Genomic DNA, 24709 nt, shown 5'->3' with positions numbered 1-24709 from the left:
GGCCGGTGGTGGCTGCGTGGCCACGAGCTCTCCCAGCCGGCTGGGCCACGAGGGATGCCTCTGCCGGCGGTGGGATGACGACCTCCTCAAATTTGTTGTCTGCCCGCACCGAGTGTATGATGGAGCTGACCCTCCTCTTGCAGAGGGGGCACTCGGGCTTGCTCTCCATCCACTGCTGGATGCACTGGAAGCAAAACTGGTGGAGACATGGCATCACGTAGCCCGCGTTGTCCCAGGTGTCAAGACAAATGGGGCAGCGGCTCTCCAGTGCCGTGGCCATGCTCTCCAGCTGCTGCAGTGGGCTGCGTGGAGCAGGGGATGAGGGGCTGCTCCTCCTCACCAGCGCTGCAGCAGCAGCAGCAGCTGTCACGCTGCAAAAGGCAGAGAAGAGGCCACGGTCATCGGCTGCTCTAGGGGCAGCTGGAAGAGCTGTGCAGGTCCCCAGAGGAGGAAACCCTTCCAGCTGCCCAGGGGGAGGTGTCCCTGCAGTGCTCACCTCTGCTGCTGCGAGCGCTCCTCCTGGGTCTCCCGACGGCCCAAACGACGCAGGACCGTGGAAGAAGCTCCGATGGCTCTGGGAAGGGCACTGAGAGCTGCTGCAGCAACTCCCAGGGCACGACACCAGCACCAAGGCCAACCTCGCTCCTCACTCCAGACCTCACGTAACCGCTCAGCCGGAGTGCGGGCACTAGCCGGCGGGGTGGGACTCTGCACCCACATATAAGCAGTGAGGGCCACGCAGTCACAATCCATTGCTCACTGACATCACAGTCCATCGCTTGGAGACGCCACCAGCTACCCGTAGGAGATATGCCAATGGCCCATCCTCACCTCGGCAGCTCTCTGGCCCCAGATTCTGAGGCCTCCCGCAATGCTCGTGTCCACTTCATGCCCCCCAACTTTTGTCTTGTCCTGGGCAAGAGTCTGCTTTTCCTCCCGATGGACATCTCCATTGGAGAAGAGCTGGATTAATATCAATAGAAGAAAGATACTCAAAACTGAAATGTAATAAAATTCACCCTTTAAAATGAGAGGAGACATTTATTAGGTGCTTTTTGAAATCTTCCTCCTTAACTACACTATGAAAGCTCTCCAATTAATTCTCCAAGTCTTGAAGACTTAAATAAAACTATGGAAGACATATGTTTGCTTAGGAGTTTCCGCCTTTTAATGAGTTCCATGGTGGATTTTGGTGCTTAGTCTGTGAATGTCAGGTACTGAGAGGAGAATGATGCGCATTGAACCATCGGACATTGGTCCATTTTTCCTCTTGGGAAACACAAAGACAAGTGTGAGGCCTGAATATGTTTTGAACACAATGTTTAGTCCCACCCTCAGGAGACCTCTTGCCTGGGAGTGTTGTTCTGAGGATATTTTCCTGCTACAGGTGTCTCTGCACACTTACTTGCAGGCTCAGGAAAGGCTGGTGTGGCTAGCTTTGGGCCTCACTAGTGGACAGGCACGATCAGACAGCCTGTTCTTCACTCTGACATTTGGCAAGCCCCAGAGCATTAGACAATAACAGCGAGGGGAATTTTTGTAAATGAAGAGCTAAAGTCTGACTTTAAGGAGAAATTACATGACCCGGAGAGCAGGCTGGGGACAGCCAATGAGATATCTCTGTGGTTGGTGCAGGCCGCACACAGACGTACAGGCACTGACAGAATGAGAGCAGGATGCAGACATCGCCCTGACCATACAGTCACGGCATCCTGCGGGCTGGTAGGGCCCTCTGAAAGTCAACAAAGCCAAGGCTTTGCTCAGAGTTCCCACAGAACTGTTGAGCTGTGGAGAATGACCTCTTTTCAAAACTATTTCTCAGAGCAGTGCAAAGTGCTACATCATGGGAGGAAAAAATACATGAACCGGGGCCAGCCAGCTAAAAGATGTCTTTGCAGACAAGGATGCAGGTATCCTGCTGGATAAGAAGTTGTACATGATCCAGCAATGTGACCTTGCTCTAATGAAGTCTGGTGGTATTCTGGGCTGCACTGGTAAGCATGTTGCCAGCAGGTTGAAGGAGGTGATCCTTCCCCTCTCCTCAGCACTGCTGAAGCCATACGTGCAGTACTGTGTCCAGTTCTGGAGTGCCCAGTACAAGAGAGACCTACACATCCTGGAGAGTCCAATGTGGAGCCATCAAGATGGTGAGGGGACTGGAGCACCTCTTCTGCGAGGAGAGGCTGAGAGCTGGGACTGTTCAGCCTGGAGGAGGCTCAAGGGGCATCATATCAATGGCAATAAATGCCACGGAAGGTGAGGAGGTGAAACTGGTGCTGCTGTCCAGGGAACGTGAAGTGACTTCTCCCCTTGAGAAGTCTTCTTGAATAAGAGCTGCCATCACACTCCAGGACAGGTAAGATTGCCCCAAAACACACCCAGCAGGCTCTGACTGCAAGCAGGACGGTGACATGATCGAGGTAGAAAGGGAGTGATCGCTGCATGAGGTTGACGGAACAATGACAGCCTCGGTGAGTTGCGGTAAAGCCTCGGGCAGAGAGGCAGGGGCTGCCCGTGTTCACAGAGGGATGCTGCTCTGTCTCTTGGTGCTTCTCTTTCAGCCAGAAACACCCAACGATGGAACCAGACCACGGCACAATCCTGGCCTCTCTCCACTTGAGAAGACTTCTGGGAGGAAGAGCTGCCAAGACTCTCCAGGACAGGTAAGATTGCCCCAAAACACACCCCAGCATGGTCTCATATCAAGCAGGACAGTGACACGCTTGGGCCAGGACGGGAGTGAGCGCTCCATCAGGATGACAGGAGATGGATTGACATGGTGAGACACTCGAGGTTGTTGGGCACAGAGGCAGGGTCAGCCCCTTGTCACACGGGGATGCTGCTCCGTTTGTTCTTTCTCTTATTAAAGCCAGACACACAGAGCGATGGGAAGCAGGCCACGGCACAATTGTGGCGACTCTCCCTTTGAGAGGACATCTGGAAGGAACTTCCAGCGCTCCCCAGTAAGAGTAAGATCTCCCCAACCCACATCCACCACTGTTCACAGAAAGCAGGAATGTGACACGATCAGGCTAGGATGGCAGTGACCGCTCCATGGAAACGACGGAACACGGAAAGCCTCGGTGAGTCACTAGAGACCCTTGGGCACAGAGGCAGGGGCTCCCCGTGTTCACAGAGGGATGCTGCTCTGTCTCGTGGTGCTTCTCTTTTAGCCAGTAATGTACAGCAATGGAACCAGAGAATGGCAGGCGACCCTTGGGCACTCAGGCAAACGCTGCCCATGGTTACAGATGCTGCTCTGTTTGGTGCTTTTCCTCTTTCAGACAGGAACACACCTAGGGATGAGAGCAGACCACGGCACACTGCTGGCCTCTCTCGCTTTGAGAGCTCAGTCAGAAAGGATGCCAGCACTCTCCAGGACAGATAAGACAGCCCCAAGCCATTCCCCACTGTGGTGTCACGCTCGGACCAGGAGTGCAGTGACCGCTCAATTAGGATGATGGAACAGATATGGCATCGGTGAGTCGCTGGAGACCCTCGTGCACAGAAGTAGGGGCAGCCTGTGGTCTCAGGGGGATGCTGCTCCGTTTGGTGCTTCTCCTTTTGCAGCCAGATTCACACAGCGATGGGACAAAACCACAGCACGCTCCTGGCCACTCTCCCCATGAGAACTCAGCTGGACGGAAGAGCTCCCAACACTCTACCTGACAGGTAAGATCGCCCCAAGCTACACCCCCGATGGTCCACAGCAAGCAGGAAGCTGACAGAATGGGGGCAGGACGGCAGTGAATGCTGCATCAGGAAGACGGAACACAGACAGGCTCGGTGAGTCACTAGATACTCTTGAGCAGAGAGGCAGGGGCTGCCCATGCTCACAGGGAGGTGCTGCTTTGTTTTGTGCTTCTTCTCTTTCAGCCAGACACACACAGGATTGCCTCCAGACCACGGCACAATCCTGGCCTCTCTGCCCTTGAGAAGTCAGCTGTTAGGAACTTGCAGCGCTCTCTAGGACAGTTCAGATCTCCCCAACCAAAGCCCAGCAGGCTGGCCGTTGCTGCTCTGTTTGGTGCTTTTCCTCTTTCAGCCAGAAACGGCACAATCCTGGCGTCTCTGCCCTCGAGCACTCATCGGCGAGGAAGAGCTGCCAACGCTCCCTAGGACAATTAAGATCGCCCCAACCCACACCCACCAGCCTCTAACAGCAAGCAGGACGGTGACACGATCGGGCCAGGAGGGCAGTGACCGCTCCATGAGGACGATGGGACAGGGAGAGCCTCGGTGAGTCCTGGTAGACCCTTGGGCACAGAGGCAGGGTCTGCCTGTGCTCACAGAGGGATGCTGCTCCGTTTGTTCTGTCTGTTATTAAAGCCAGACACACACAGCGATGGGATGAGACCAAGGCACAATCCTGGCCTGTCTCCCATTGAGAAGTCAGGTGGAAGGAAGTTCCAGCGCTCTCCAGGACAGGAAAGATTTCCCCAACCCACACCCGCCAGGCTCTAACTGCAAGCAGGACAGTGACATGATTGGGGTAGGACGGGAGTGACCACTCCATCAGGACGATGGGACACGGACAGCCTTGGTGAGTTGCTAGATACTCTTGAGCAGAGAGACAGGGGTTGCCCATGTTCACAGAGGGATGCTGTTCTGTCTCGTGGTGCCTCTCTTTTAGCCAGAAACCCACAGCGATGGAACCAGTCCATGGCACAAGCTTAGCCGCTCTCCCCTTGCGAAGTCAGCTGTAAGGATGAGCTTCCAATGCTCTCCAGGACAGGTAAGATTGCCCCAACCAAGGACAGGAGTGAGCACTCCAACAGGATGATGGGAGGCGGGGCGCCGGCCAATAGGGAGGCGCGCGGGGGGTCACGTGGCCGCGCCCGCCGGGTAGGCCGGCAGGGAGGGAGGGGGGAGGCGGGGCTTCACCACAAAGCCCCCTGTTTGCCCTTGAACTCCCCCCGGAGTCTCCCCATTTCTCCCCGAACTGACCTCAAAGCTCCCCCTTCCCACCCTAAGTGCTCCCATTTCCCCCATAAATGCCTGTTTCTGCCCCCATTCCCCTAGTTTCCACCCCAAACACCCCCATTTGCCCCTGAACTCCCCCCAAAGACCCCTATTTTGCCCATTTTCCCCACAAGTGCCCCCATTCCCCCCTATTTCCACCCCAAATGCCCCCATTTGCCCCTCATTTCCCACCAAAGACCCCTATTTCCCCCGTTTCTCCCCGTTTCCCCCATAAGTACCCCCATTCCCCCCAAGTTTCCACCCCAAATGCCCCCATTTCCCCCCAAAGACCCCTATTTCCCCCACAAGTGCCTCCATTCCCCCCAGTTTCCACCCTATTTCCCCCCCCAAAGAGCCCTATTTCCCCCCAGTTTCCACCCCAAACGCCCCCATTTGCCCCTGAACTCCCCCCAAAGACCCCTATTTCCCCCCCATTTTCCCCACAAGTGCCCCCATTCCCCCTATTTCCACCCCAAATGCCCCCATTTGCCCCCTGTTTTCCCCCAAAAGACCCCTATTTCCCGCCCATTTCCCCCACAAGTGCCCCCATTCCTCCCAGTTTCCACCCCAAACGCCCCCATTTGCCCCTGAACTCCCCCCCATTTCGCCTCCATTTCCCCCCCATAAGAGCCCCATTCCCCCTATTTCCACCCCAAATGCCCCCATTTGCCCCCTGTTTTCCCCCAAAAGACCCCTTTTTCCCCCCATTTGCCCTATAAACCCCCCCTGACCCCCCCCAGTCGGCCCTGGACGGGTACCCCGTCTGCATCTTCGCCTACGGGCAGACGGGCAGCGGCAAAACCTACACCATGGAGGGGCCGGGGGGCGCCGACCCCACAAGTTGGGGGGTGATCCCCCGCGCCGTGCGGCACCTCTTCGGGGGCGCCCGCCAGCTGGAGCACAAAGGGTGGCAGGTGGGGGCCGAGGCACCGAGTTTTGGGGGAGGTTGGGGGCTTTTTGGGAGGGGGTTTAGGGCTATTTGGGGGATTTGGGGGCTTTTTGGGGGGGAGTTAGGGCTTTCAGGAGCTTCTTTGGGGGGGGTTTAAGGCTTTTTGGGGCTTCTTTGGGCGGCGCTTAGGGCTTTTGGGGGCTTCTTTGGGTGTGTTAGCGCTTTTGGGGGGGCCTTAGGGCTTCTGGGAGGCTTTTTTGAGGGGTTAGGCCTTTTTTGGGGGATTACGGCTTTTGAGATCTTTTTCTGGGGGGGATTAGGTCTTTTAGGGGCATTTTTGGATGGGGTTTTGAGCCTTTTGGGGGTTTAAGGTGTTTGGGGGGTGTTTAGGGCTTCTTGGGGTACTTTTCGGGGGGAGGTTAGGGCTTTTGGGAGGCTTTTAGGGGGATTAGGGCTTTCTGGAGGCTAATTTAGATCTTTTGGGGGCTTTTTTTGGGGGGGTTAGGGCTTTGTGGTCTTTTGGGGGGCTTTTTGGGGGGAGGTTAGGGCTTTTGGGGGCTAATTTAGGGCTTTGGGGAGCTTTTTTTAGGGGTATTTGGTCTTTTAGGGGCTTTTTTTGAGGGGGTTTTGAGCCTTTTGGGACTTTTGGGGGTTTAAGGTGTTTGGGGGGTTTAGGGCTTCTTGGGGTTCTTTTCTTTGGGGGGGTTAGGGCTTTTGGGGGGCTTTTTGGGAGGGTTAGGGCTTTCTGGAGGCTAATATAGGGCTTTTGGAGCCTTCTTTAGGGGGGTTTAGGGCTTTTGGAGGCTTTTTTGGGGCTTTTTTTGGAGGGTGTTAGGGATTTGGGGGGCTTTTTGGGGGGGTTTAGGGCTTTGGGGGGCTTTTTTTGGGGGGTTTAGGGCTTTGGGGGCTTTTGGGGGGCTTTTTGGGGGTGTTAGGGCTTTTGGGGGCTTTTTTGGGGGGAGCAGGGCTTTTGGGGGGGTTTAGGGTGGGGTTTTGGGGGGAATTTCTTTAGCTTTGGGGACTTTGGGTCTGCTCTTTGGGGTTCTTTATAGGGTTTGGAGGCTTTTGGTGGTTCTTTAGGCACTCGGGGCCCCTTTTTGGGGGGATTTTGCGCCCCCCTGACCCCCCCAAAGTACAGTTTCAGCGCCAGCTTCCTGGAGATCTACAACGAGGCGCTGCGGGACCTGCTGGGGGGGGACAGGGGGGGCGAGCTGGAGATCCGCCACGTCAGCTCGGCCAGCAAGGAGCTGCACGTCCCCAACCTGCGCTGCGTCCCCGTGGCCTCCGAGGACGAGGTAAGAAACCCAAACCCCCCCTCGGAGTCCGTTTGACGTATTTTTCCATTTTTTAACCCCAAATTTGCCCCCCCCCCCAGGTGCTGGGGCTGCTGCAGACGGCCGCCTCCAAGCGCTCGGTGGCGCGCACGGCGCTCAACGACCGCTCGTCCCGCAGCCACTGCGTCTTCCAGCTCCACATCCAGGGCTCCAACGCCTCCCGCGCCCTCCGCTGCAGCTGTGAGCGCCTCTTTTTGGGGTTTTCTTCCTCCCCGGGGGGTGCCGACCTCCTCTTCCTCACCCGAAATCCTCCCCCAACCCAGCGGTGCTGAGCCTGGTGGACCTGGCGGGCAGCGAGCGCTTGGATAAATGCCAAGCCAGCGGGCAGCGGCTGCGCGAGACCCAAGCCATCAACAGCAGCCTGGCCACGCTGGGGCTGGTCATCATGGCCATCTCCAACAAGGTGCTGATTTTTGGGGGAAAAAAGAGCGATTTTGGGGCCACGACCCCAAAATTTTGTCGCTTTCCTCCCCATCCTATAACGATTTTTGTCCCCGTAGGAGCCGCACGTGCCATACCACAACAGCAAGCTGACCTACCTGCTGCAAAACTCGCTGAGGGGCAACGCCAAAATGTGAGCGGGGTTTTTTTTTTTAGGGTGACGGGGTGGTTTTAGGGTCGAGGGTGTAGGGTGCACCCCGCTCGGACACCCCGCTATGCCGTGGATCGCCCCCACCCAGGCTCATGTTCGTCAACATCTCGCCGCTGGAGGAGAACTTCGCCGAGTCACTCAACTCCCTGCACTTTGCCAGCAAGGTTTGGGGGAAATAATGGGGTTTTTGGGGGTTTAGGGGAGGGTTTGGATTGGGGTGGGGGTGGGGAAGGGTTTTGGGGTGGTTTTTGGGGATGGTTTTGGAGGGAGGGAGCGGGGAGGGCCTGGGGAGGAGGGTTTTGGGGTGGTTTTGGGGGAAGAATTTTTGGGGGGGTAAACATTATGGTATGGGGGGTGTTTGGGGTGGATTTGGGGATCTTTGGGACACGGTGATTTGGGGTGCCGTGGGAAATCTGCGGGCAGAGGTTGGGGGAGATGTAGGATGTGTTGGGGGTGCTCGGGGGGGAGAACGTGGGGATGGGTTCAGGGGCAGGTTTGGGATGGGGGGGTTGGTTTGGGGTGTTAGAGGGCAAATTTGGGGCACAGGGGGTGATTTCATAGGGTTATGGGATAAGGAGGGCAAGTAATGGGATATGGGGGACAGGTTTTGGGGGTTATACGGTGAGTTTGGGGTACAGGGTATGGGTTTTGGATTTTGGACATGGGGGGGATTTGGGGGAGGTCATGGGGGGGATTTGGGGGAGGTTATGGGGTGTGTTTGGGATATGGGGGTGTGATTCGGCAAGTTTTGGAGGTTTTGGGGGATTATAGGGCAGATTTGGGATATAAGGGGATGATTTAGTGGGGTTATGGGATATGGGGGGAGGATTTGGGGTTTACAGGACAAGTTTTGGGGGTTTATGGGGTAGGTTCGGGATGGTGTGATTTTGGGGTGGGTTTGGGGGGATTATAGGGCAGGTTTGGGATATGGGGGGTGATTTGGGGGGGGTTAGGTGGTGGGTTTGGGATATGGGGGCGTGAATGGGGGGATTTAGTGGGGATAAAGGGAAGATTTGGGATATGGGGGACAGGTTTTTGGCGGTTATGGGGTAGGTTTGGGAGGGTTAGGGACAGGTTTTGGGGTATTATGGGATGGATTTGGGATGGGGGTGTGATTTTGGGGGTTTTGGTGTGGGTTTTGGGGGGTGATGGGGCAAATTTAAGATATGGGGGTGAGTTGGGGGGGTTATGGGGCAGCTTTTGGGGGGTTATGGGGTGGGTTTGGGGGGGTTTGGGGTAGATTTGGGATATGGGTGCCTTTTGGGGGGGTTATGGGGAGATTTGGGATCCGGGGGGGCCTTTTGGGGTGGGTTTGGGTTGGATTTGGGTTAGTGGGGGGCCTTTTGGGGGCATTTTGGGGCAGTTTTAGGATACGGGGGGGCATTTGGGGGGGTTATGGGGCAGATTTAGGGGTCTGGACCCCCCTCACCCCCCTCGTTCGCCCCCCAGGTGAACGAGTGCATGGTGGGCACGGCCCACGCCAACAAGAAGTAGCCCCGGGACCACCGGGACTCCCCCCCCCAAATTCCCCTCCCCCCCCCCCCCCCCCCAGTTTGTGGTGGGGGGTGTGCAGGGGGTGTAGGCTGTCGCCTCTGGGGGTGGGATGTCTGCGTGGGGTGTGTGCAGCTGTTCCTTTTAGCCTGACCTTAATAAACATGTAAATAAGCAAAAACTCTTCTAATAATTAAAAGAAAAAAAAAAGCTGTCAATTTCCAGCTGCAATCAATTTTCTTCCTCTCCTGCCTGCACCAACCCTATGTGTGAAATTCCAATCTGCCCCAAAACACACGGTTTTGACCCCAAAATGTTCCTTTTTGTCCCCAACGTTGGTGCTTCCACCCCATGTCATGTTAGTTTCCAGTGCTACCCCCGAAACTCTGATTTATCTGTTAAAAATGGGGTTAAAATAACAATAACTCTCCCCAGTTTCATCTGCCTTGTCCAGATGGGCAGAGCAGGGAGCTCTATAGGGAAAATCCATAGGGAAAACCTTCCCCAGAGCACGTTTCTGTCCTATACCCCTCTTGGCACCTATAGGGGAATATGAACAGCCTGCAGGGTCCCACATTCTGATGAGAAAAATCTTATCAAATAACAATAAATTAATGCTTTGAGACTTTTTTTTGCCAGTTAATTATAATCTGGGTACAACTGAACTCCCCAGGGGAGCATTTATGCAGCCCCACATGCAACTGGACCCTCCGTGTTCGCTCTTTCCGAGCAACCCGAAACAATGCCCTAGCCAGCATCGGAGATGTTTTAAAAAATCGGGCCCCAGAAAACGCGTTCCGAGCCCCTTTGGACCATCCAAAACTGCCCCCAAAGGAAGGATGTGTGTGCTAGCCGCACTGGGGTCCGGGTCGGACCTCGGTCGGCTCCGCTATTTCGATGGCAGGACACGAGTGTCCCTCCACGGGCAGTGTGGGTCTGGCTTTCCGAACCCCTAGGCTCCATCCTGGGTGTCGTGTGTGCTCGCCGCATCGGGGTCCGGATCCCATTTCGGGCGCCTCGGGGAAGGAGATCCTCTGACACAGTTGTCCGGCCATAAGCGCTGTGGCTGCCAGCCGTGTTGTGAAGTGGAGGCTGTTGTTCACCAGCTCGGAGTTACGCAGTCCCGGGGACCGGGGATTCAGTCCTGTCCAGAGCGGCAGGCGTCCGTATGTGGACCCTGGGCTCCGGTCCTGGGCGATGTGTGTGCTAGCTGCACTGGGGTCCGGGTTCTGTCTCGGGCGGCTCGAGGAAGGTGATCCCACGACACGGGTGACCGGCCACAAGTGGTGTGGGTGCCAGCCTTGCCGCGAAGCAGGAGGCTGTGGTCCACTCACTCGGGAACTGTCCGTCCCCGAGACAGGGGTTCTGTCCTGTCCGGAGCGGCAGCCGTCCGTCCCGAACACCCACGCTCCTATCCTGGGCGACGTGTGTGCTAGCTGCACTGGGGTCCGGGTCGGACTTCGGTCGGCTCCGCTATGGCGATGGCAGGACAAGAGTGTCCCTCCACGGGCAGCGTGTGTCCGGCTTTCCGAACCCCTAGGCTCAATCCTGGGTGACGTGTGTGCTAGCCGCACCGCGGTCCGGATCCCATTTCTGGCAGACTGGGGACAACGATCCCATGACACGGTTGTCCGGCCATGAGCGGCATGGGAGCCAGACTTGCAGCGAAGTGTGAGGCTGTCATCCGCTGCCTCGCGGGCTGGCAGTCGTGGGGACCTGGGGTTCTGTCCTGTCCGGAGCCGCAGCCGTCTGTTCCCAACACCCACGCTCCAGTCCTGGGCGATGTATATGCTGGCCGCACTAGGTCAAGGTTGGACCTCGGTCGGCTCCGCTATTTCATCGCAGGACACGAGTGTCCCTCCACGGGCAGTGTGGATCCAGCTTACCGAGCCCTTTGGCTCCATCCTGGGTGTCGTGTGTGCTCGCCGCACCGGGGTCCGGATCCCATTTCGGGCGCCTCGGGGAAGGAGATCCTACGACACGGTTGTCCGGCCACAAGCGGTGTGACTGCCAGCCGTGTCGAGACGTGGAGGCTGTCATTCACTGGCTCGGAGTTACGCAGTCCCAGGGACCGGGGATTCAGACAGTCCAGAGCGGCAGGCGTCCGGATGTGGACCCTGGGCTCCGGTCCTGGGCGACGTGTGTGCTAGCTGCACTGGGGTCCGGGTTCAGTCTTGGGCCCTTTGGCTCCATCCCGGGTGTCGTGTGTGCTCGCCGCACTGGGGTCTGGATCCTATTTCGGGCGCCTCAGAGAAGGAGATCCCACAACATTCCCACGAGGGTTAGGGTTGTTAGGGTTAGGGTTAGGGTTAGGGTTAGGGTTAGAGTTAATCCGGTTAGGGTTTAGGGTTAGGGTTTTGGTTTAGGGTTAGGGTTAGGGTTAGGGTTAGGCCTAGGGTTATCGTTAGGGGGTTAGGGTTAGGGTTAGGGTTAGGGTTAGGGTTAGAGTGTTAGGCTTAGGGTTAGGGTTAGGGTCAAGGCTAAATCACAGGTGAAAGCCCTGTGCATCTCATGTGGCCAACCACTCCCAACTAGGATTCCAAGACGCCTCATCACCCATTATAGAAGAACTCGTTGAATTCCACGACCACGCTCTGTTTGTTGCCTTAGCCATCTGCAGCCTAGTCCTATACCTCCGATACCGGGGGGGCAAGGGGGGCCTGAGTGAAGGGGGGACACAGCCCCAGGGGGCGGGGCTTGGAGGGGGCGGGGCTTGGAAGGGGGCGGGGCTTGGCTCACCCCCCCACTGCAGGAGGCCCAGAGAGCTGCCAAGGCCACGCCCACTCCGGCCCAGGCCACGCCCCCTCCAGCGCCAGCTCCGACCCCACCTGAGCCTGAGGTGAGACCAGTGCTCCCAGTAAGGCTCCCAGTATTCCCAGTAACCCCTCCCAGTGCTCCCAGTAAGGCTCCCAGTGCTCCCAGTAACCTCTCCCAGTAAGGCTTCCAATGCTCCCAATATCTCCCAGTGCCCCAAGTCTTCTCCCAGTGCTCCCAGTAGGGCTCCCAGTGCTCCAAGTATCTCCAGTGCCCCCAGCTCCCTCCCCAGTGCCCCCATTTTACAACCCAAGTGCTCCCAGTAACTCTTCATGCCCCCAGTCCCCTTCCCTGAGCTCATTTTCCCCTATTTTGGGGCACAATTTTCCCATTTTTTTGGGTGATTTCCCTGTTTTGGGGTCTATTTCCCCCATTTTTGGGTCAATTTCCCCCATTCTGAGGCCAATTTCCGCCGGTTTTGGGTCGATTTCCCCCATTTTGGGGTCTATTTCCCCCATTTTGGGGTCAATTCCCTCCATTTCGAGGCCAATTTCCCCCATTTTAGGGTTGATTTCCCCCATTTTGGGGCCGATCTCCCCCATTTCGGGGCCAATTTTCCCAATTTCTCACCGATTCTCCCCATTTTTCACCCCCCCCAGGCATGCGTGGACCTGGCGCGGGCGCTGCGGGCGCGGGGCCACCGTCCGGAGGCGTGCAGGAACGTGCGGGTGACAGCGGGCGCGTGCCAGGGGCCCCTCACCAAGATGGGGGGGCGCATCAAGACCTGGCGGCGCTGCTGGTTCCTGCTCGACCCCCGGCGCCGGCTGCTGGCCTACTACGGGGGTAACTGGGAGCACTGGGAGGGACTGGAAGGGACTGGGAGGGAAAAGGGAACGTTTGGGGGGACATGGGGATATTGGGGAGGGGACATGAGGACATGGGGTATTGGGGGACATAGGAGGTATTGGGGGGACTGGGGGATACTGGGGGATATTGGGGGGACTGGGGTGGGATATGGGGACATGGGAGGGACATGGGGGCCCCATGGGGGGCTGGTCCCATGGGGTGACCCCCCTATCTCTGCCCCCCCCCAGACAAGGAGGAGACGAAGCTGAAGGGCGTCATCTACTTCCAGGCCATAGAGGAGGTGTACTACGACCACGGGCGGGCGGCCTGCAAGGTGGGGGGGCCATATGGGGCAGGGGGGGGCTGTATGGGGCCAAGAGGGGGGTACTTGTGGGGCTGGGAGGTTGTGGGGAACATCTGGAGAAGGTGCCTGTAGGGTTTGGGGGAGCACCTACAGGGTTTGGGGTGGGATCTGTGGGGCTGGGGGGGGTCTCTATGGGGCCGGGGGGGTTTTGGGGGGGTTGTGACCCTATGGGGTGCCCCCCCCCAGAGCCCCAACCCGCGGCTGACCTAGCATTTTAGCGTGGCCGCCGTCCACCGGCAGCTTCATGCCCGTCTTCCGCTCCCAGTGGCCCGTGGGGCGCCCGGTGGCCCTACCGGCGTCACCAGCGGCCACCTTGGGGTCAACGGCGGCGGTTTTGGGGTCAGCGGCAGCGGTTTTGGGGTTTTGGTCTGGGGTGTGCTGACATGCCCCCCCCCGCACCCCCTCAGGCATCCTGGCCCTGCAGCTGCCCCCGGGGGGGCTCGACGCCGAGTCCTATAGGTGAGAACCAGTCCCCTCCGCCCCCTAAATGCGCCCCCAGCCCCCCAAATGCCCCCAGCCCCCCCCCAAATTGACCCCCCCCAATTTATTTCCCCCCTCCCAGCGCCTGCCTCCACCTGGCCGAGATGCAGCGTCGGGTGCGGGAGGTGCTGGCGGAGCGCGAGCGGCTGCTGCGCGCACGGGTAGGACGGCAGGGGGGACAAAATGGGGGGGGGGCACCAAGGGGGGAGGGTCCATGGGGCTTGCGGGGACCCCAAGGGTGAGGGGGAAACAAAATGAGGGGGGAACCAAGTGTGCGGGGTGCGGTTGCCAGGGGGTTAGGGTTAGGGTTAGGGTTAGGGTAAGGGTTAGGGTTAGGGTTAGGGTTAGGGTTAGGGTTAGGGTTAGGGTTAGGGTTAGAGTTAGGGGGTTAGGTTTATGGTTAGGGTTAGGGTTAGGGTTAGGGTGGGCGTCTCCGATGACGGCTAGGGCTGCGTTTAGGGATGCTCGGAAACAGCGAACCCGGAGGGTCCAGTTGCATGTGGGGCTGCGTAAAGGCTCCCCTGGGGAGTTCACTTGTACCCAAAGCCTTCCTTTGGTGACACTTTTGGATGGTCCAAAGGGGCTCGCAACGCCTTTCCTGGGGCCTGATTTTTCACTCGTCTCCGATGATGGCTAGGGATATATTTAGGGTTGCTCGGAAAAATCGAACCCGGAGGGTCCAATTGCATGTGGGGCTGCGTAAAGGCTCCGCTGGGGAGTACACTTGTACCCAAAGCCTTCCTTTGGAGGCAGTTTTGGATGGTCGAAAGGGGCTTGCAACGCGTTTCCTGGGGCCCGGTTTTTCAGTCTTCTCCCGTGCCGGCTAGGGCTATGTTTAGTGATGCTCGGAAACAGCGAACCCGGAGGGTCGAGTTGCATGTGGGGCTGCGTAAAGGCTCCCCTGGGGAGTTCACTTGTACCCAAAGCCTTCCTTTGGTGACACTTTTGGATGGTCCATAGGGGCTCGCAACGCGTTTTCTGGGGCCTGATTTTTCAGTCTTCTCTCATGCCGGCTGGAGCTATATTTTGGGTTACTCGGAAACAGCGAACCCGGAGGGTCCAGTTGCATGTGGGGCTGCGTAAAGGCTCCCCTGGGGAGTTCACTTGTACCCAAAGCCTTCCTTTGGGGGCACTTTAGGATGGGCGAAAAGCGCTTGGAACGCATTTCCTCGGGCCTGATTTTTCAGTCGTCTCCGATGCTGCCTATGGATATATTTAGGTTTGCTCGGAAACAGCGAACCCGGAGGGTCCAGCTGCATGTGGGGCTGCGTAAAGGCTCCCCTGGTGAGTTCTCTTGTCACCAAAGGAAGGCTTTGGGTACACTTTTGGATGGTCCAAAGGGGCTTGCAACGCCTTTTCTGGGGCCCGGTTTTTCAGTCTTCTCCCATGCCGGCTAGGGCTATGTTTAGGGATGCTCGGAAACAGCGGACCCGGAGGGTCCAGTTGCATGTGGGGCTGCGTAAAGGCTCCCCTGGGGAGTTCACTTGTACCTAAAGCCTTCCTTTGGGGGCACTTTTGGATGGTCCAAAGGGGCTCGCAACGCCTTTCCTGGGGCCTGATTTTTCACTCGTCTCCGATGATGGCTAGGGATATATTTAGGGTTGCTCGGAAAAATCGAACCCGCAGGGTCCAATTGCATGTGGGGCTGCGTAAAGGCTCCGCTGGGGAGTACACTTGTACCCAAAGCCTTCCTTTGGTGACACTTTTGGATGGTCGAAAGGGGCTTGCAACGCGTTTTCTGGGGCCTGATTTTTCAGTCTTCTCCCATGCCGGCTGGAGCTATATTTTGGGTTGCTCGGAAACAGCGAACCCGGAGGGTCGAGTTGCATGTGGGGCTGCGTAAAGGCTCCCCTGGGGAGTTCTCTTGTACCCAAAGCCTTCCTTTGGGGCCAGTTTGGATGGGCCAAAATGGCTCTGAACGCGTTTCCTGGGGCCTGATTTTTTAGTCGTTTTCATTGCCGGCTAGGGCTATGTATAGGGATGCTCGGAAACAGCAAACCCGGAGGGTCCAGTTGCATATGGGGCTGCGTTAAGGCTCCCCTGCGAACTTCAGATGTACCCAAAGCCTTCCTTTGGGGGCACTTTTGGATGGGCGAAAGGGTCTTGCAACGCATTTCCTGGGGCCTGATTTTTCAGTCGTCTTCGATGCCGGCTAGGGATTTGTTTAGGGATGCTCGGAAACAGCGAACCCGGAGGGTCCAGTTGCATGTGGGGCTGCGTAAAGGCTCCCCTGGGGAGTTCACTTGTACCCAAATCCTTCCTTTGGGGGCACTATTGGATAGGCGAAAAGGGCTCGCAACGCATTTCCTGGGGCCTGATTTTTCACTCGTCTCCTGTTGCAGGAAGCACGGCCGAAAGCACGACAGACACACAGTAGAGTCAGATCATGCTCCATTTTATTGCCCGAATAGCCTAACTTTTATAGAGAACTTAACAGGGGTGGACAGTGTTTCACACAAGATTATTGGTCAAAAACAGACAAACAACTGCAAGAAAACAACCCCACCTGCAAGAAAACAACCCCCCTGTGGTTAGCAGTCACATAGACCTTGTCCTTGAAGCCAGCTACTGGTAACAATATTTTTCTGAGTTCCTCAATTGGGCGATGTGGGAACACTGTCATGGGAACTTCTCATAGTTGCCCTGGTAGCTTGGTTTGCTCAGCTACAGCAAGCCATGGGATTTTTGCTGTTTCAAGAAATCCCTCAACAATTCCCCCTTCTTCTTTTGAGCAAACCAAGCCCGACACAGCAGTTTTACAAGTGACTCTTTAGCTATTCTTACAACACACAACGATGATTACCACCACCATAAACCAAATCCTTAATCCCCTTGTGACTAAACCCAGCAACCATCTACACCTTGTTTCAAACAAGTCAGTGAACCATTGATTGAAAGGATTGATACCATACTGAATCTTTCTCATATGCTCTTTCAGGAAAGTAATGGATTTGTGAATTGACTCATTATGATCAGAAAGGTTTAAACAGTACATTCCCTTAAAGTCCTCACACCCATTCCTTTGAGCCAAAAGCAAGATGTCAATAGCAGCTTGATCCTGTAAAAGCAGATGTCGCAGACTATTTTGACCTGGTAACATCTCCTCAAGTATCTCTGTCGTGGCATAGGCTTGCCTCTTGGCCCAGCATACCAATTTTTCTAAGTTGTTACGTGCGGCCGCAGATGCCACTCCAGGCACTGAAATTGCTAATGCCGCTCTAGCTGCAACCCCACACAATTCAACATTATCATTGCAATCCGATGCAAGCAATGCCCATTTATGTCTGATGATCTCACGCAACTGTAACAAGCTAGGAGCAAATACAATGAGTTTATCTAAGTAACATGGACATCTGATAGCATTTGCAGGGATACCTTGCCAGGCCCCATCCCCACAAATCAGAAGCACATCAGGAGGTAAGGCCAAAGCTGCACAATTGTTCCAAACACTGTAGTTGTTACCCCTTGTCTCCATGCGACAAACCCCTAAACCCTGCTTAGCAGCGTCATTGTAATCAGAGGTGTTATTTGTGTTTTTGTACCAGTATGGCCCTTTCCCGGTTCCTGTAGCAGGATTCACCTGATAGCCACGGCTACGTTCACATTTGTAGCCACCTTTCAGGTTGATACAGATTTGACTACAGATATCAGGGTTTTGACATTCATCAATATCTCCACAGTTTCTCTTGTCTACAAACTCAAACCCAGCTGGACAGTCACATTCATGTATGTTGCATTCCTTCAGGGGCTCATCACCCCAGTCCTTGCAGTCTCTCTGCTGGTTACACACTTTATTGGTATCTATGCATTCTCCACTTCTGCACTTGAATTTGCCAGGTCCTGAGCACTGAATAACATCGTTACAGTTTGCTTCATCAGTGCCATCCAGACAGTCTCTCACACCACTGCACTGCCTTCTTCCGTGGACACAGTTCCCATCTTCACATCTGCACTGGTCTGGCCTGCAGGTCCGAGAAGGGCAGTTAGTTTCATCACTTCCATCCTTGTAATCAGGATCTCTGTTACAGTCTTTTTCACCATCACATTTCCAGGACACCAGGATACACTGGGTTGACTGAGGACCACAGCTGATTTCATTTACCTGGCATGTTCTCATATAACACAGATCAGCACTCTCATCAGACCCATTTTCACAGTCCGGATCCCCATCACACTGCCATCTGTTTGGCACACACTGACCACTGTTGCACACAAAGTCAGATTCAGCACACGTCTTCTTCACACAAGCACTCTCATCACTGCCGTCTGAGCAGTCTTCACATTTTGCTCTAGCACTGTCGGCAGCAGTGCACAGGCAGGTGAGGGCGAGCAGCAGGCAGAATGCCCCACAGCGCGGCAGTGCCTGCCGCCGCCCTGCACCTATGTCACTCATACTACTCCTATTACCCGTGCTAGTAGTGTCAGTGGCATCCTCCTGGTACCGTTTCTGTCTTTGCCGCCCCTTACTCTCCCCCTTTTCTTTTTGCCACTGACCATTCACCACAAATGGATGAGACACATGATTACTAGTTAGGAAAGAGAGTGTAACGTCTGCTATACGGCTGCAGGCAGTGCCAGCTGCAATCCTAGAAGCTGTTTGTGAACGAGCCTGCCGGTGGTCATTTGGCAGTGTAATCTGCGTCTCTGCACTCCTGCCCTGCAATAGAGCTAAATCGTCATTAATAGTCCGTAGAATGAGGCAACCCCACGGAATGTTATCCAGAAACATAGTTATAACACCGATCTGGGGACGAATAGTCTTTTTTGCATTGCAAGATAAACCTCTTATAAAAAGAATGCCAAAGAGAAGCAGCACAGCCGCCGCTGCCTCCATGGTTACGTCAGACAGGCTGCAGGGTCCTGATGTCCGCCCCTCTGCTCTGTGCCGACTCGCCACACGGTGAGGGTCGGCTGCCGTTGTCCACTGATGCCTCTGGTCTCCCGTAGCAACTCGATCTCGGATGTCACGCATCGCACCGTGATCACGTCAATTTCCCGCGGCCCTCCGCAATTCCACGTCCCGCCGCAACTCTATGTCCCGCGGCCCTCCGCAATTCCACGTCCCGCCGCAACTCTATGTCCCGCGGCCCTCCGCAATTCCACGTCCCGCCGCAACTCAATTTCCCGCGGCCCTCCGCAATTCCACGTCCTGCCGCAATTCTATTTCCCGCGGCCCTCCGCAATTCCACGTCCCGCCGCAACTCAGTTTCCCGCGGCCCTCCGCAATTCCACGTCCCGCCGCAACTCCGTTTCCCGCGGCCCTCTGCAATTCCACGTCCCGCCGCAACTCCGTTTCCCGCGGCCCTCCGCAATTCCACGTCCTGCCGCAACTCTATGTCCCGCGGCCCTCCGCAATTCCACGTCCCGCCGCAACTCTATTTCCCGCGGCCCTCCGCAATTCCACGTCCCGCCGCAACTCAATTTCCCGCGGCCCTCCGCAATTCCACGTCCTGCCGCAATTCTATTTCCCGCGGCCCTCCGCAATTCCACGTCCCGCCGCAACTCAGTTTCCCGCGGCCCTCCGCAATTCCACGTCCCGCCGCAACTCCGTTTCCCGCGGCCCTCTGCAATTCCACGTCCCGCCGCAACTCCGTTTCCCGCAGCCCTCCGCAATTCCACGTCCCGCCGCAAAACCCCGTTTCCCACCGTTTTCCGCGTCTCTCAGCGGGAGTACCGCTTCTCACTGTGAGGCCTGTGTACCGTGTTTCCGGGCCGGTGTCCGGTCTGCTCAAGCGCCAGTCGGATGGGCGCTCCGAAGTCCCGACGGCACGGCGAGATCGCAGCGCCGCTGGTCCCGGCGCCGCCGGTCCCGGCGCCGCTGGTCTCCTGGTCTACCTGCGTTCGGATGTGCCGGCGCCGCTGGTGTCCCGCTGCGCTGGTGTCCCGCTGCGCTGCAATGTTTGCCCCGGCGCCGCTGCGATGTCCGTGCTTGGCTGCGATGTCTGCTCTGGTGCTGCGATGTCCTGCTCCGGTGCGATGTCTGTTCAGGTCCTGTTCAGGTCTCAGCCTGTTCGGGCGCCATATGTTGCAGGAAGCACGGCCGAAAGCACGACAGACACACAGTAGAGTCAGATCATGCTCCATTTTATTGCCCGAATAGCCTAACTTTTATAGAGAACTTAACAGGGGTGGACAGTGTTTCACACAAGATTATTGGTCAAAAACACTCAGACAAACAACTGCAAGAAAACAACCCCACCTGCAAGAAAACAACCCCCCTGTGATTAGCAGTCACATAGACCTTGTCCTTGAAGCCAGCTACTGGTAACAATATTTTTCTGAGTTCCTCAATTGGGCGATGTGGGAACACTGTCATGGGAACTTCTCATAGTTGCCCTGGTAGCTTGGTTTGCTCAGCTACAGCAAGCCATGGGATTTTTGCTGTTTCAAGAAATCCCTCAACAGTCTCCAATGACGGCTAGGGCTACGTTCAGGTTTGCTCAGGAACAGCGAACCCGGAGGGTCCAGTTGCATGTGGGGCTGCGTAAAGGCTCCCCTGGGGAGTTCACTTGTACTGAAAGCCTTCCTTTGGGGGCACATTTGGATGGGCCAAAAGGGCTCGTAACGCATTTCCTGGGGCCTGAGTTTTCAGTCGTCTTCGATGCCGACTAGGGCTATGTTTAGGGATGCTCGGAAACAGCGAACCCGGAGGGTCCAGTTGCATGTGGGGCTGCGTAAAGGCTCCCCTGGGAACTTCAAGTGTACCCAAAGCCTTCCTTTGGGGGCAATTTTGGATAGGAGAAAAGGGCTCGCAACGCGTTTCCTGGGGCCTGATTTTTCAGTCGTCTTCGATGCCGGCTAGGGCTATGTTTAGGGATGCTCGGAAACAGCGAATCCAGAGGGTCCAGTTGCATGTGGGGCTGCGTAAAGGCTCCCCTGGGGAGTTCTCTTGTACCCAAAGTCTTCCTTTGGGGGCACTTTTGGATGGGCGAAAAGGGCGCGCAACGCATTTCCTGGGGCCTGATTTTTCACTCGTCTCCGATGACGGCTAGGGCTATGTTTAGGGATGCTCGGAAACAGCGAACCCGGAGGGTCCAGTTGCATGTGGGGCTGCGTAAAGGCTCCCCTGGGGAGTTCTCTTCTACCCAAAGCCTTCCTTTGGGGGCACTTTTGGATGGGCGAATGTGTCTCGCAACACGTTTTCTGGGACCTGATTTTTCAGACTTTTCCGATGCCGGCTAGGGCTATGTTTAGGGTTGCTCGGAAACAGCGAACCCGGAGGGTCCAGTTGTATGTGGGGCTGCGTAAAGGCTCCTCTGGGGAGTTCTCTTGTAAGCAAAGCCTTCCTTTGGGGGCACTTTTGGATGGGCGAATGTGTCTCGCAACACGTTTTCTGGGACCTGATTTTTCAGTCTTCTTCGATGCCGGCTAGGGCTATGTTTAGGGTTGCTCGGAAACAGTGAACCCGGAGGGTCCAGTTGCATGTGGGGCTGCGTAAAGGCTCCCCTGGGAACTTCAAGTGTACGCAAAGCCTTCCTTTGGGGGCAATTTTGGATAGGAGAAAAGGGCTCGCAACGCGTTTCCTGGGGCCTGATTATTCACTCGTCTCCGATGATGGCTAGGGCAACGTTTAGGTTTGCTCGGGAACAGCGAACCTGGAGGGTCCAGTTGCATGTGGGGCTGCGTAAAGGCTCCCCTGGGGAGTTCACTTGTACCCAAAGCCTATATTTGGGGGCACTTTTGGATGGTCCAAAGGGGCTCGCAACGCATTTCCTGGGGCCTGATTTTTCAGTCGTCTTAGATGCCGGCTAGTGGTATGTTTAGGGATGCTCGGAAACAGCGAACCCGGAGGGTCCAGTTGCATGTGGGGCTGCGTAAAGGCTCCCCTGGGGAGTTCACTTGTACCCAAAGCCTTCCTTTGGGGGCACTTTTCGATGGTCTAAAGGGGCTCGCAATGTATTTCCTGGGGCCTGATTTTTCAGTCGTATTCGATGCCGGCTAGGGCTACGTTTAGGTTTGCTCAGGAACAGTGAACCCGGAGGGTCCAGTTGCATATGGGGCTGCGTAAAGGCTACCATGGGAGTACTCTTGTACCCAAAGCCTTCCTTTGGGGGCACTTTTGGATAGTCCAAAGGGGTTTGCAACGCGTTTTCTGAGGCCCGGTTTTTGAGTCTTCTCCCATGCCGGCTAGGGATATATATAGGGTTGCTCGTAAACAGCGAACCCGGAGGGTCCAGTTGTATGTGAGGATGCGTAAAGGCTCCCCTGGGGAGTTCACTTGTACCCAAAGCCTTCCTTTGGGGGCACTTTTGGATTGGCGAAAAGGGCTCGCAACGCATTTCCTGGGGCCTGATTTTTCAGTCGTCTTCGATGCCGGCTAGGGCTACGTTTAGGTTTGCTCAGGAACAGCGAACCCGGAGGGTCCAGTTGTATATGGGGCTGCGTAAAGGCTCCCCTCGGGAGTTCTCTTGTACCCAAAGCCTTCCTTTGGGGGCACTTTTGGATGGGCGAAAAGGGCTCGCAACGCATTTCCTGGGGCCTGATTTTTCACTCGTCTCCAATGACGGCTAGGGATATGTTTAGGGATGCTCGGAAACAGCGAACCCCAAGGGTCCAGTTGCATGTGGGGCTGCGTAAAGGCTCCCCTTGGGAGTTCACTTGTACCCAAAGTCTTCCTTTGGGGGCACTTTTGGATGGTCCAAAGGGCCTCGGAACACATTTCCTGGGGCCTGATTTTTCAGTCGTCTCCAATGACGGATAGGGCAACGTTTAGGTTTGCTCATAAACAGCGAACCCGGAGGGTCCAGTTGCATGTGGGGCTGCGTAAAGGCTCCCCTGGGGAGTTCTCTTATACCCAAAGTCTTCCTTTGGGGGCACTTTTGGATGGTCCAAAGGGCCTCGGAACACATTTCCTGGGGCCTGATTTTTCAGTCGTCTCCAATGACGGCTAGGGCAACGTTTAGGTTTGCTCATAAACAGCGAACCCGGAGGGTCCAGTTGCATGTGGGGCTGCGTAAAGGCACCCTTGGGAGTTCTCTTGTACCCAAAGCCTTCCTTTGGGGGCACTTTTGGATGGGCGAAAAGGGCTCGGAACGCATTTCCTGGGGCCTGATTTTTCAGTTGTCTGTGATGCCGGCTAGGGCTATGTTTAGGGGTGCTCGGAAACAGTGAATCCAGAGGGTCCAGTTGCATGTGGGGCTGCGTAAAGGCTCCCCTGGGGGGTTCTCTTCTACCCAAAGCCTTCCTTTGGGGGCACTTTTGCATGGTCCAAAGGGGCTCGCAACGCATTTCCTGGGGCCTGATTTTTCACTCGTCTCCGATGACCGCTAGGGCTACGTATAGGTTTGCTCAGGAACAGCGAACCCGGAGGGTCCAGTTGCATGTGGGGGAGCTTAAAGCTCCCCTGGGGGGTTCTCTTGTACCCAAAGCCTTGCTTTGGGGGAACTTTTGGATTGGCGAAAAGGGCTCGGAACGCATATCCTGGGGCCTGATTTTTCAGTCTTCTTCAATGCTGGCTTGGGCTACGTTTAGGTTTGCTCAGGAACAGGGAACCCGGAGGGTCCAGTTGCATGTGGGGCTGCGTAAAGGCTCCCCTTGGGAGTTCTCTTGTAACCAAAGCCTTCCTTTGGGGGCACTTTTGGATGGGCGAAAAGGGCTCGGAACGCATTTCCTGGGGCCTGATTTTTCAGTTGTCTGTGATGTCGGATAGGGCTATGTTTAGGGATGCTCGGAAACAGCGAATCCAGAGGGTCCAGTTGCATGTGGGGCTGCGTAAAGGCTCCCCTGGGGAGTTCACTTGTACCCAAAGCCTTCCTTTGGGGGCTGGTTTCGATGGTCTAAAGGGACTCGCAATGCATTTCCTGGGGCCTGATTTTTCACTCGTCTCCGATGACGGCTAGGGCTAGGTTTAGGTTTGCTCAGGAACAGTGAACCCGGAGGGTCCAGTTGCATGTGGGGCTGCGTAAAGGCTCCCCTTGGGAGTTCTCTTGTACCCAAAGCCTTCCTTTGGGGGCACTTTTGGATGGGCGAAAAGGGCTCGGAACGTATTTCCTGGGGCCTGATTTTTCAGTCGTCTTCAATGCCGGCTTGGGCTATGTTTAGGGATGCTCGGAAACAGCGAATCCAGAGGGTCCAGTTGCATGTGGGGCTGCGTAAAGGCTCCCCTGGGGAGTTCTCTTGTACCCAAAGTCTTCCTTTGGGGGCACTTTTGGATGGGCGAAAGGGTCTCGCAACGCGTTTCCTGGGGCCTGATTTTTCAGTCGTATTCGATGACGGCTAGGGCTACGTTTAGGTTTGTTCAGGAACACCGAACCCGGAGGGTTCAGTTGCACGTGGGGCTGCGTAAAGGCTCCCCTGGGGAGTTCACTTGTACCCAAAGCCTTCCTTTGGGGGCACTTTTGGATGGGCGAAAGGGTCTCGCAACGCGTTTCCTGGGGCCTGATTTTTCACTCGTCTCCGATGACGGCTAGGGCTATGTTTAGGGATGCTTGGAAACAGCGAACCCGGAGGGTCCAGTTGCATGTGGGGCTGCGTAAAGGCTCCCCTGGGGAGTTTTCTTGTACCCAAAGCCTTCCTTTGGGGGCACTTTTGGATTCGCGAAAGTGGGTCGCAACGCATTTCCTGGGGCCTGATTTTTCAGTTGACTGTGATGCCGGCTAGGGCTATGTTTAGGGATACTCAGAAACAGCGAATCCAGAGTGTCCAATTGCATGTGGGGCTGCGTAAAGGCTCCCCTGGGGAGTTCACTTGTACCCAAAGCCTTCCTTTGGGGGCACTTTTGGATTGGCGAAAGGGGCTCGCAATGTGTTTTTTGGGGCCTGATTTTTCACTCGTATCCGATGACGGCTCGGGCTATGTTTAGGGATACTCGGAAACAGCGAATCCAGAGGGTCCAGTTGCATGTGGGGCTGCGTAAAGGCTCCCCTGGGAACTTCAGATGTACCAAAAGCCTTCCTTTGGGGGCACTTTTGGATGGTCCAAAGGGGCTCGCAACGCATTTCCTGGGGCCTGATTTTTCAGTCGTCTTCGATGCCGGCTAGTGGTATGTTTAGGGATGC

At 56.0% G+C, this 24709-nt stretch overlaps 1 protein-coding gene and 1 long non-coding RNA gene across 2 annotated transcripts; both read left to right on the top strand.

The window, feature by feature from the left end:
• The first annotated feature begins 5679 nt into the window (after positions 1-5679).
• Positions 5680-9486, top strand: LOC140001173 (carboxy-terminal kinesin 2-like). Its single transcript, XM_072032364.1, has 7 exons — positions 5680-5876; positions 6985-7146; positions 7227-7365; positions 7449-7588; positions 7686-7759; positions 7866-7941; positions 9227-9486. Exons 1-7 carry the CDS (start codon positions 5772-5774, stop codon positions 9269-9271), a joined length of 741 nt encoding a protein of 246 aa, XP_071888465.1. The 5' UTR covers positions 5680-5771; the 3' UTR covers positions 9272-9486.
• Positions 9487-12720: 3234 nt separating this feature from the next.
• LOC140001140 (uncharacterized) lies at positions 12721-13438 on the top strand. The gene is made up of 3 exons (XR_011806281.1): positions 12721-12865; positions 13117-13202; positions 13419-13438. It is a non-coding gene; the product is annotated as an uncharacterized lncRNA (long non-coding RNA).
• The last annotated feature ends 11271 nt before the right edge of the window (positions 13439-24709 follow it).

The sequence above is a fragment of the Anas platyrhynchos genome, chromosome 38, assembly GCF_047663525.1.
Source record: "Anas platyrhynchos isolate ZD024472 breed Pekin duck chromosome 38, IASCAAS_PekinDuck_T2T, whole genome shotgun sequence".
NCBI lineage: Eukaryota > Metazoa > Chordata > Aves > Anseriformes > Anatidae > Anas > Anas platyrhynchos.
This window is presented reverse-complemented; position numbering and strand designations above follow the sequence as displayed.

Bases quoted from the DNA above. Each gene is read 5' to 3' on its own strand.
- LOC140001173 (XM_072032364.1), top strand. From the start codon at position 5,772: ATGGAGGGGCCGGGGGGCGCCGACCCCACAAGTTGGGGGGTGATCCCC. The intron at 7,589-7,685 runs GTGCTGATTTTT...TTGTCCCCGTAG, and splicing joins TCATGGCCATCTCCAACAAG to GAGCCGCACGTGCCATACCA. The intron at 7,942-9,226 runs GTTTGGGGGAAA...TTCGCCCCCCAG, and splicing joins CCCTGCACTTTGCCAGCAAG to GTGAACGAGTGCATGGTGGG.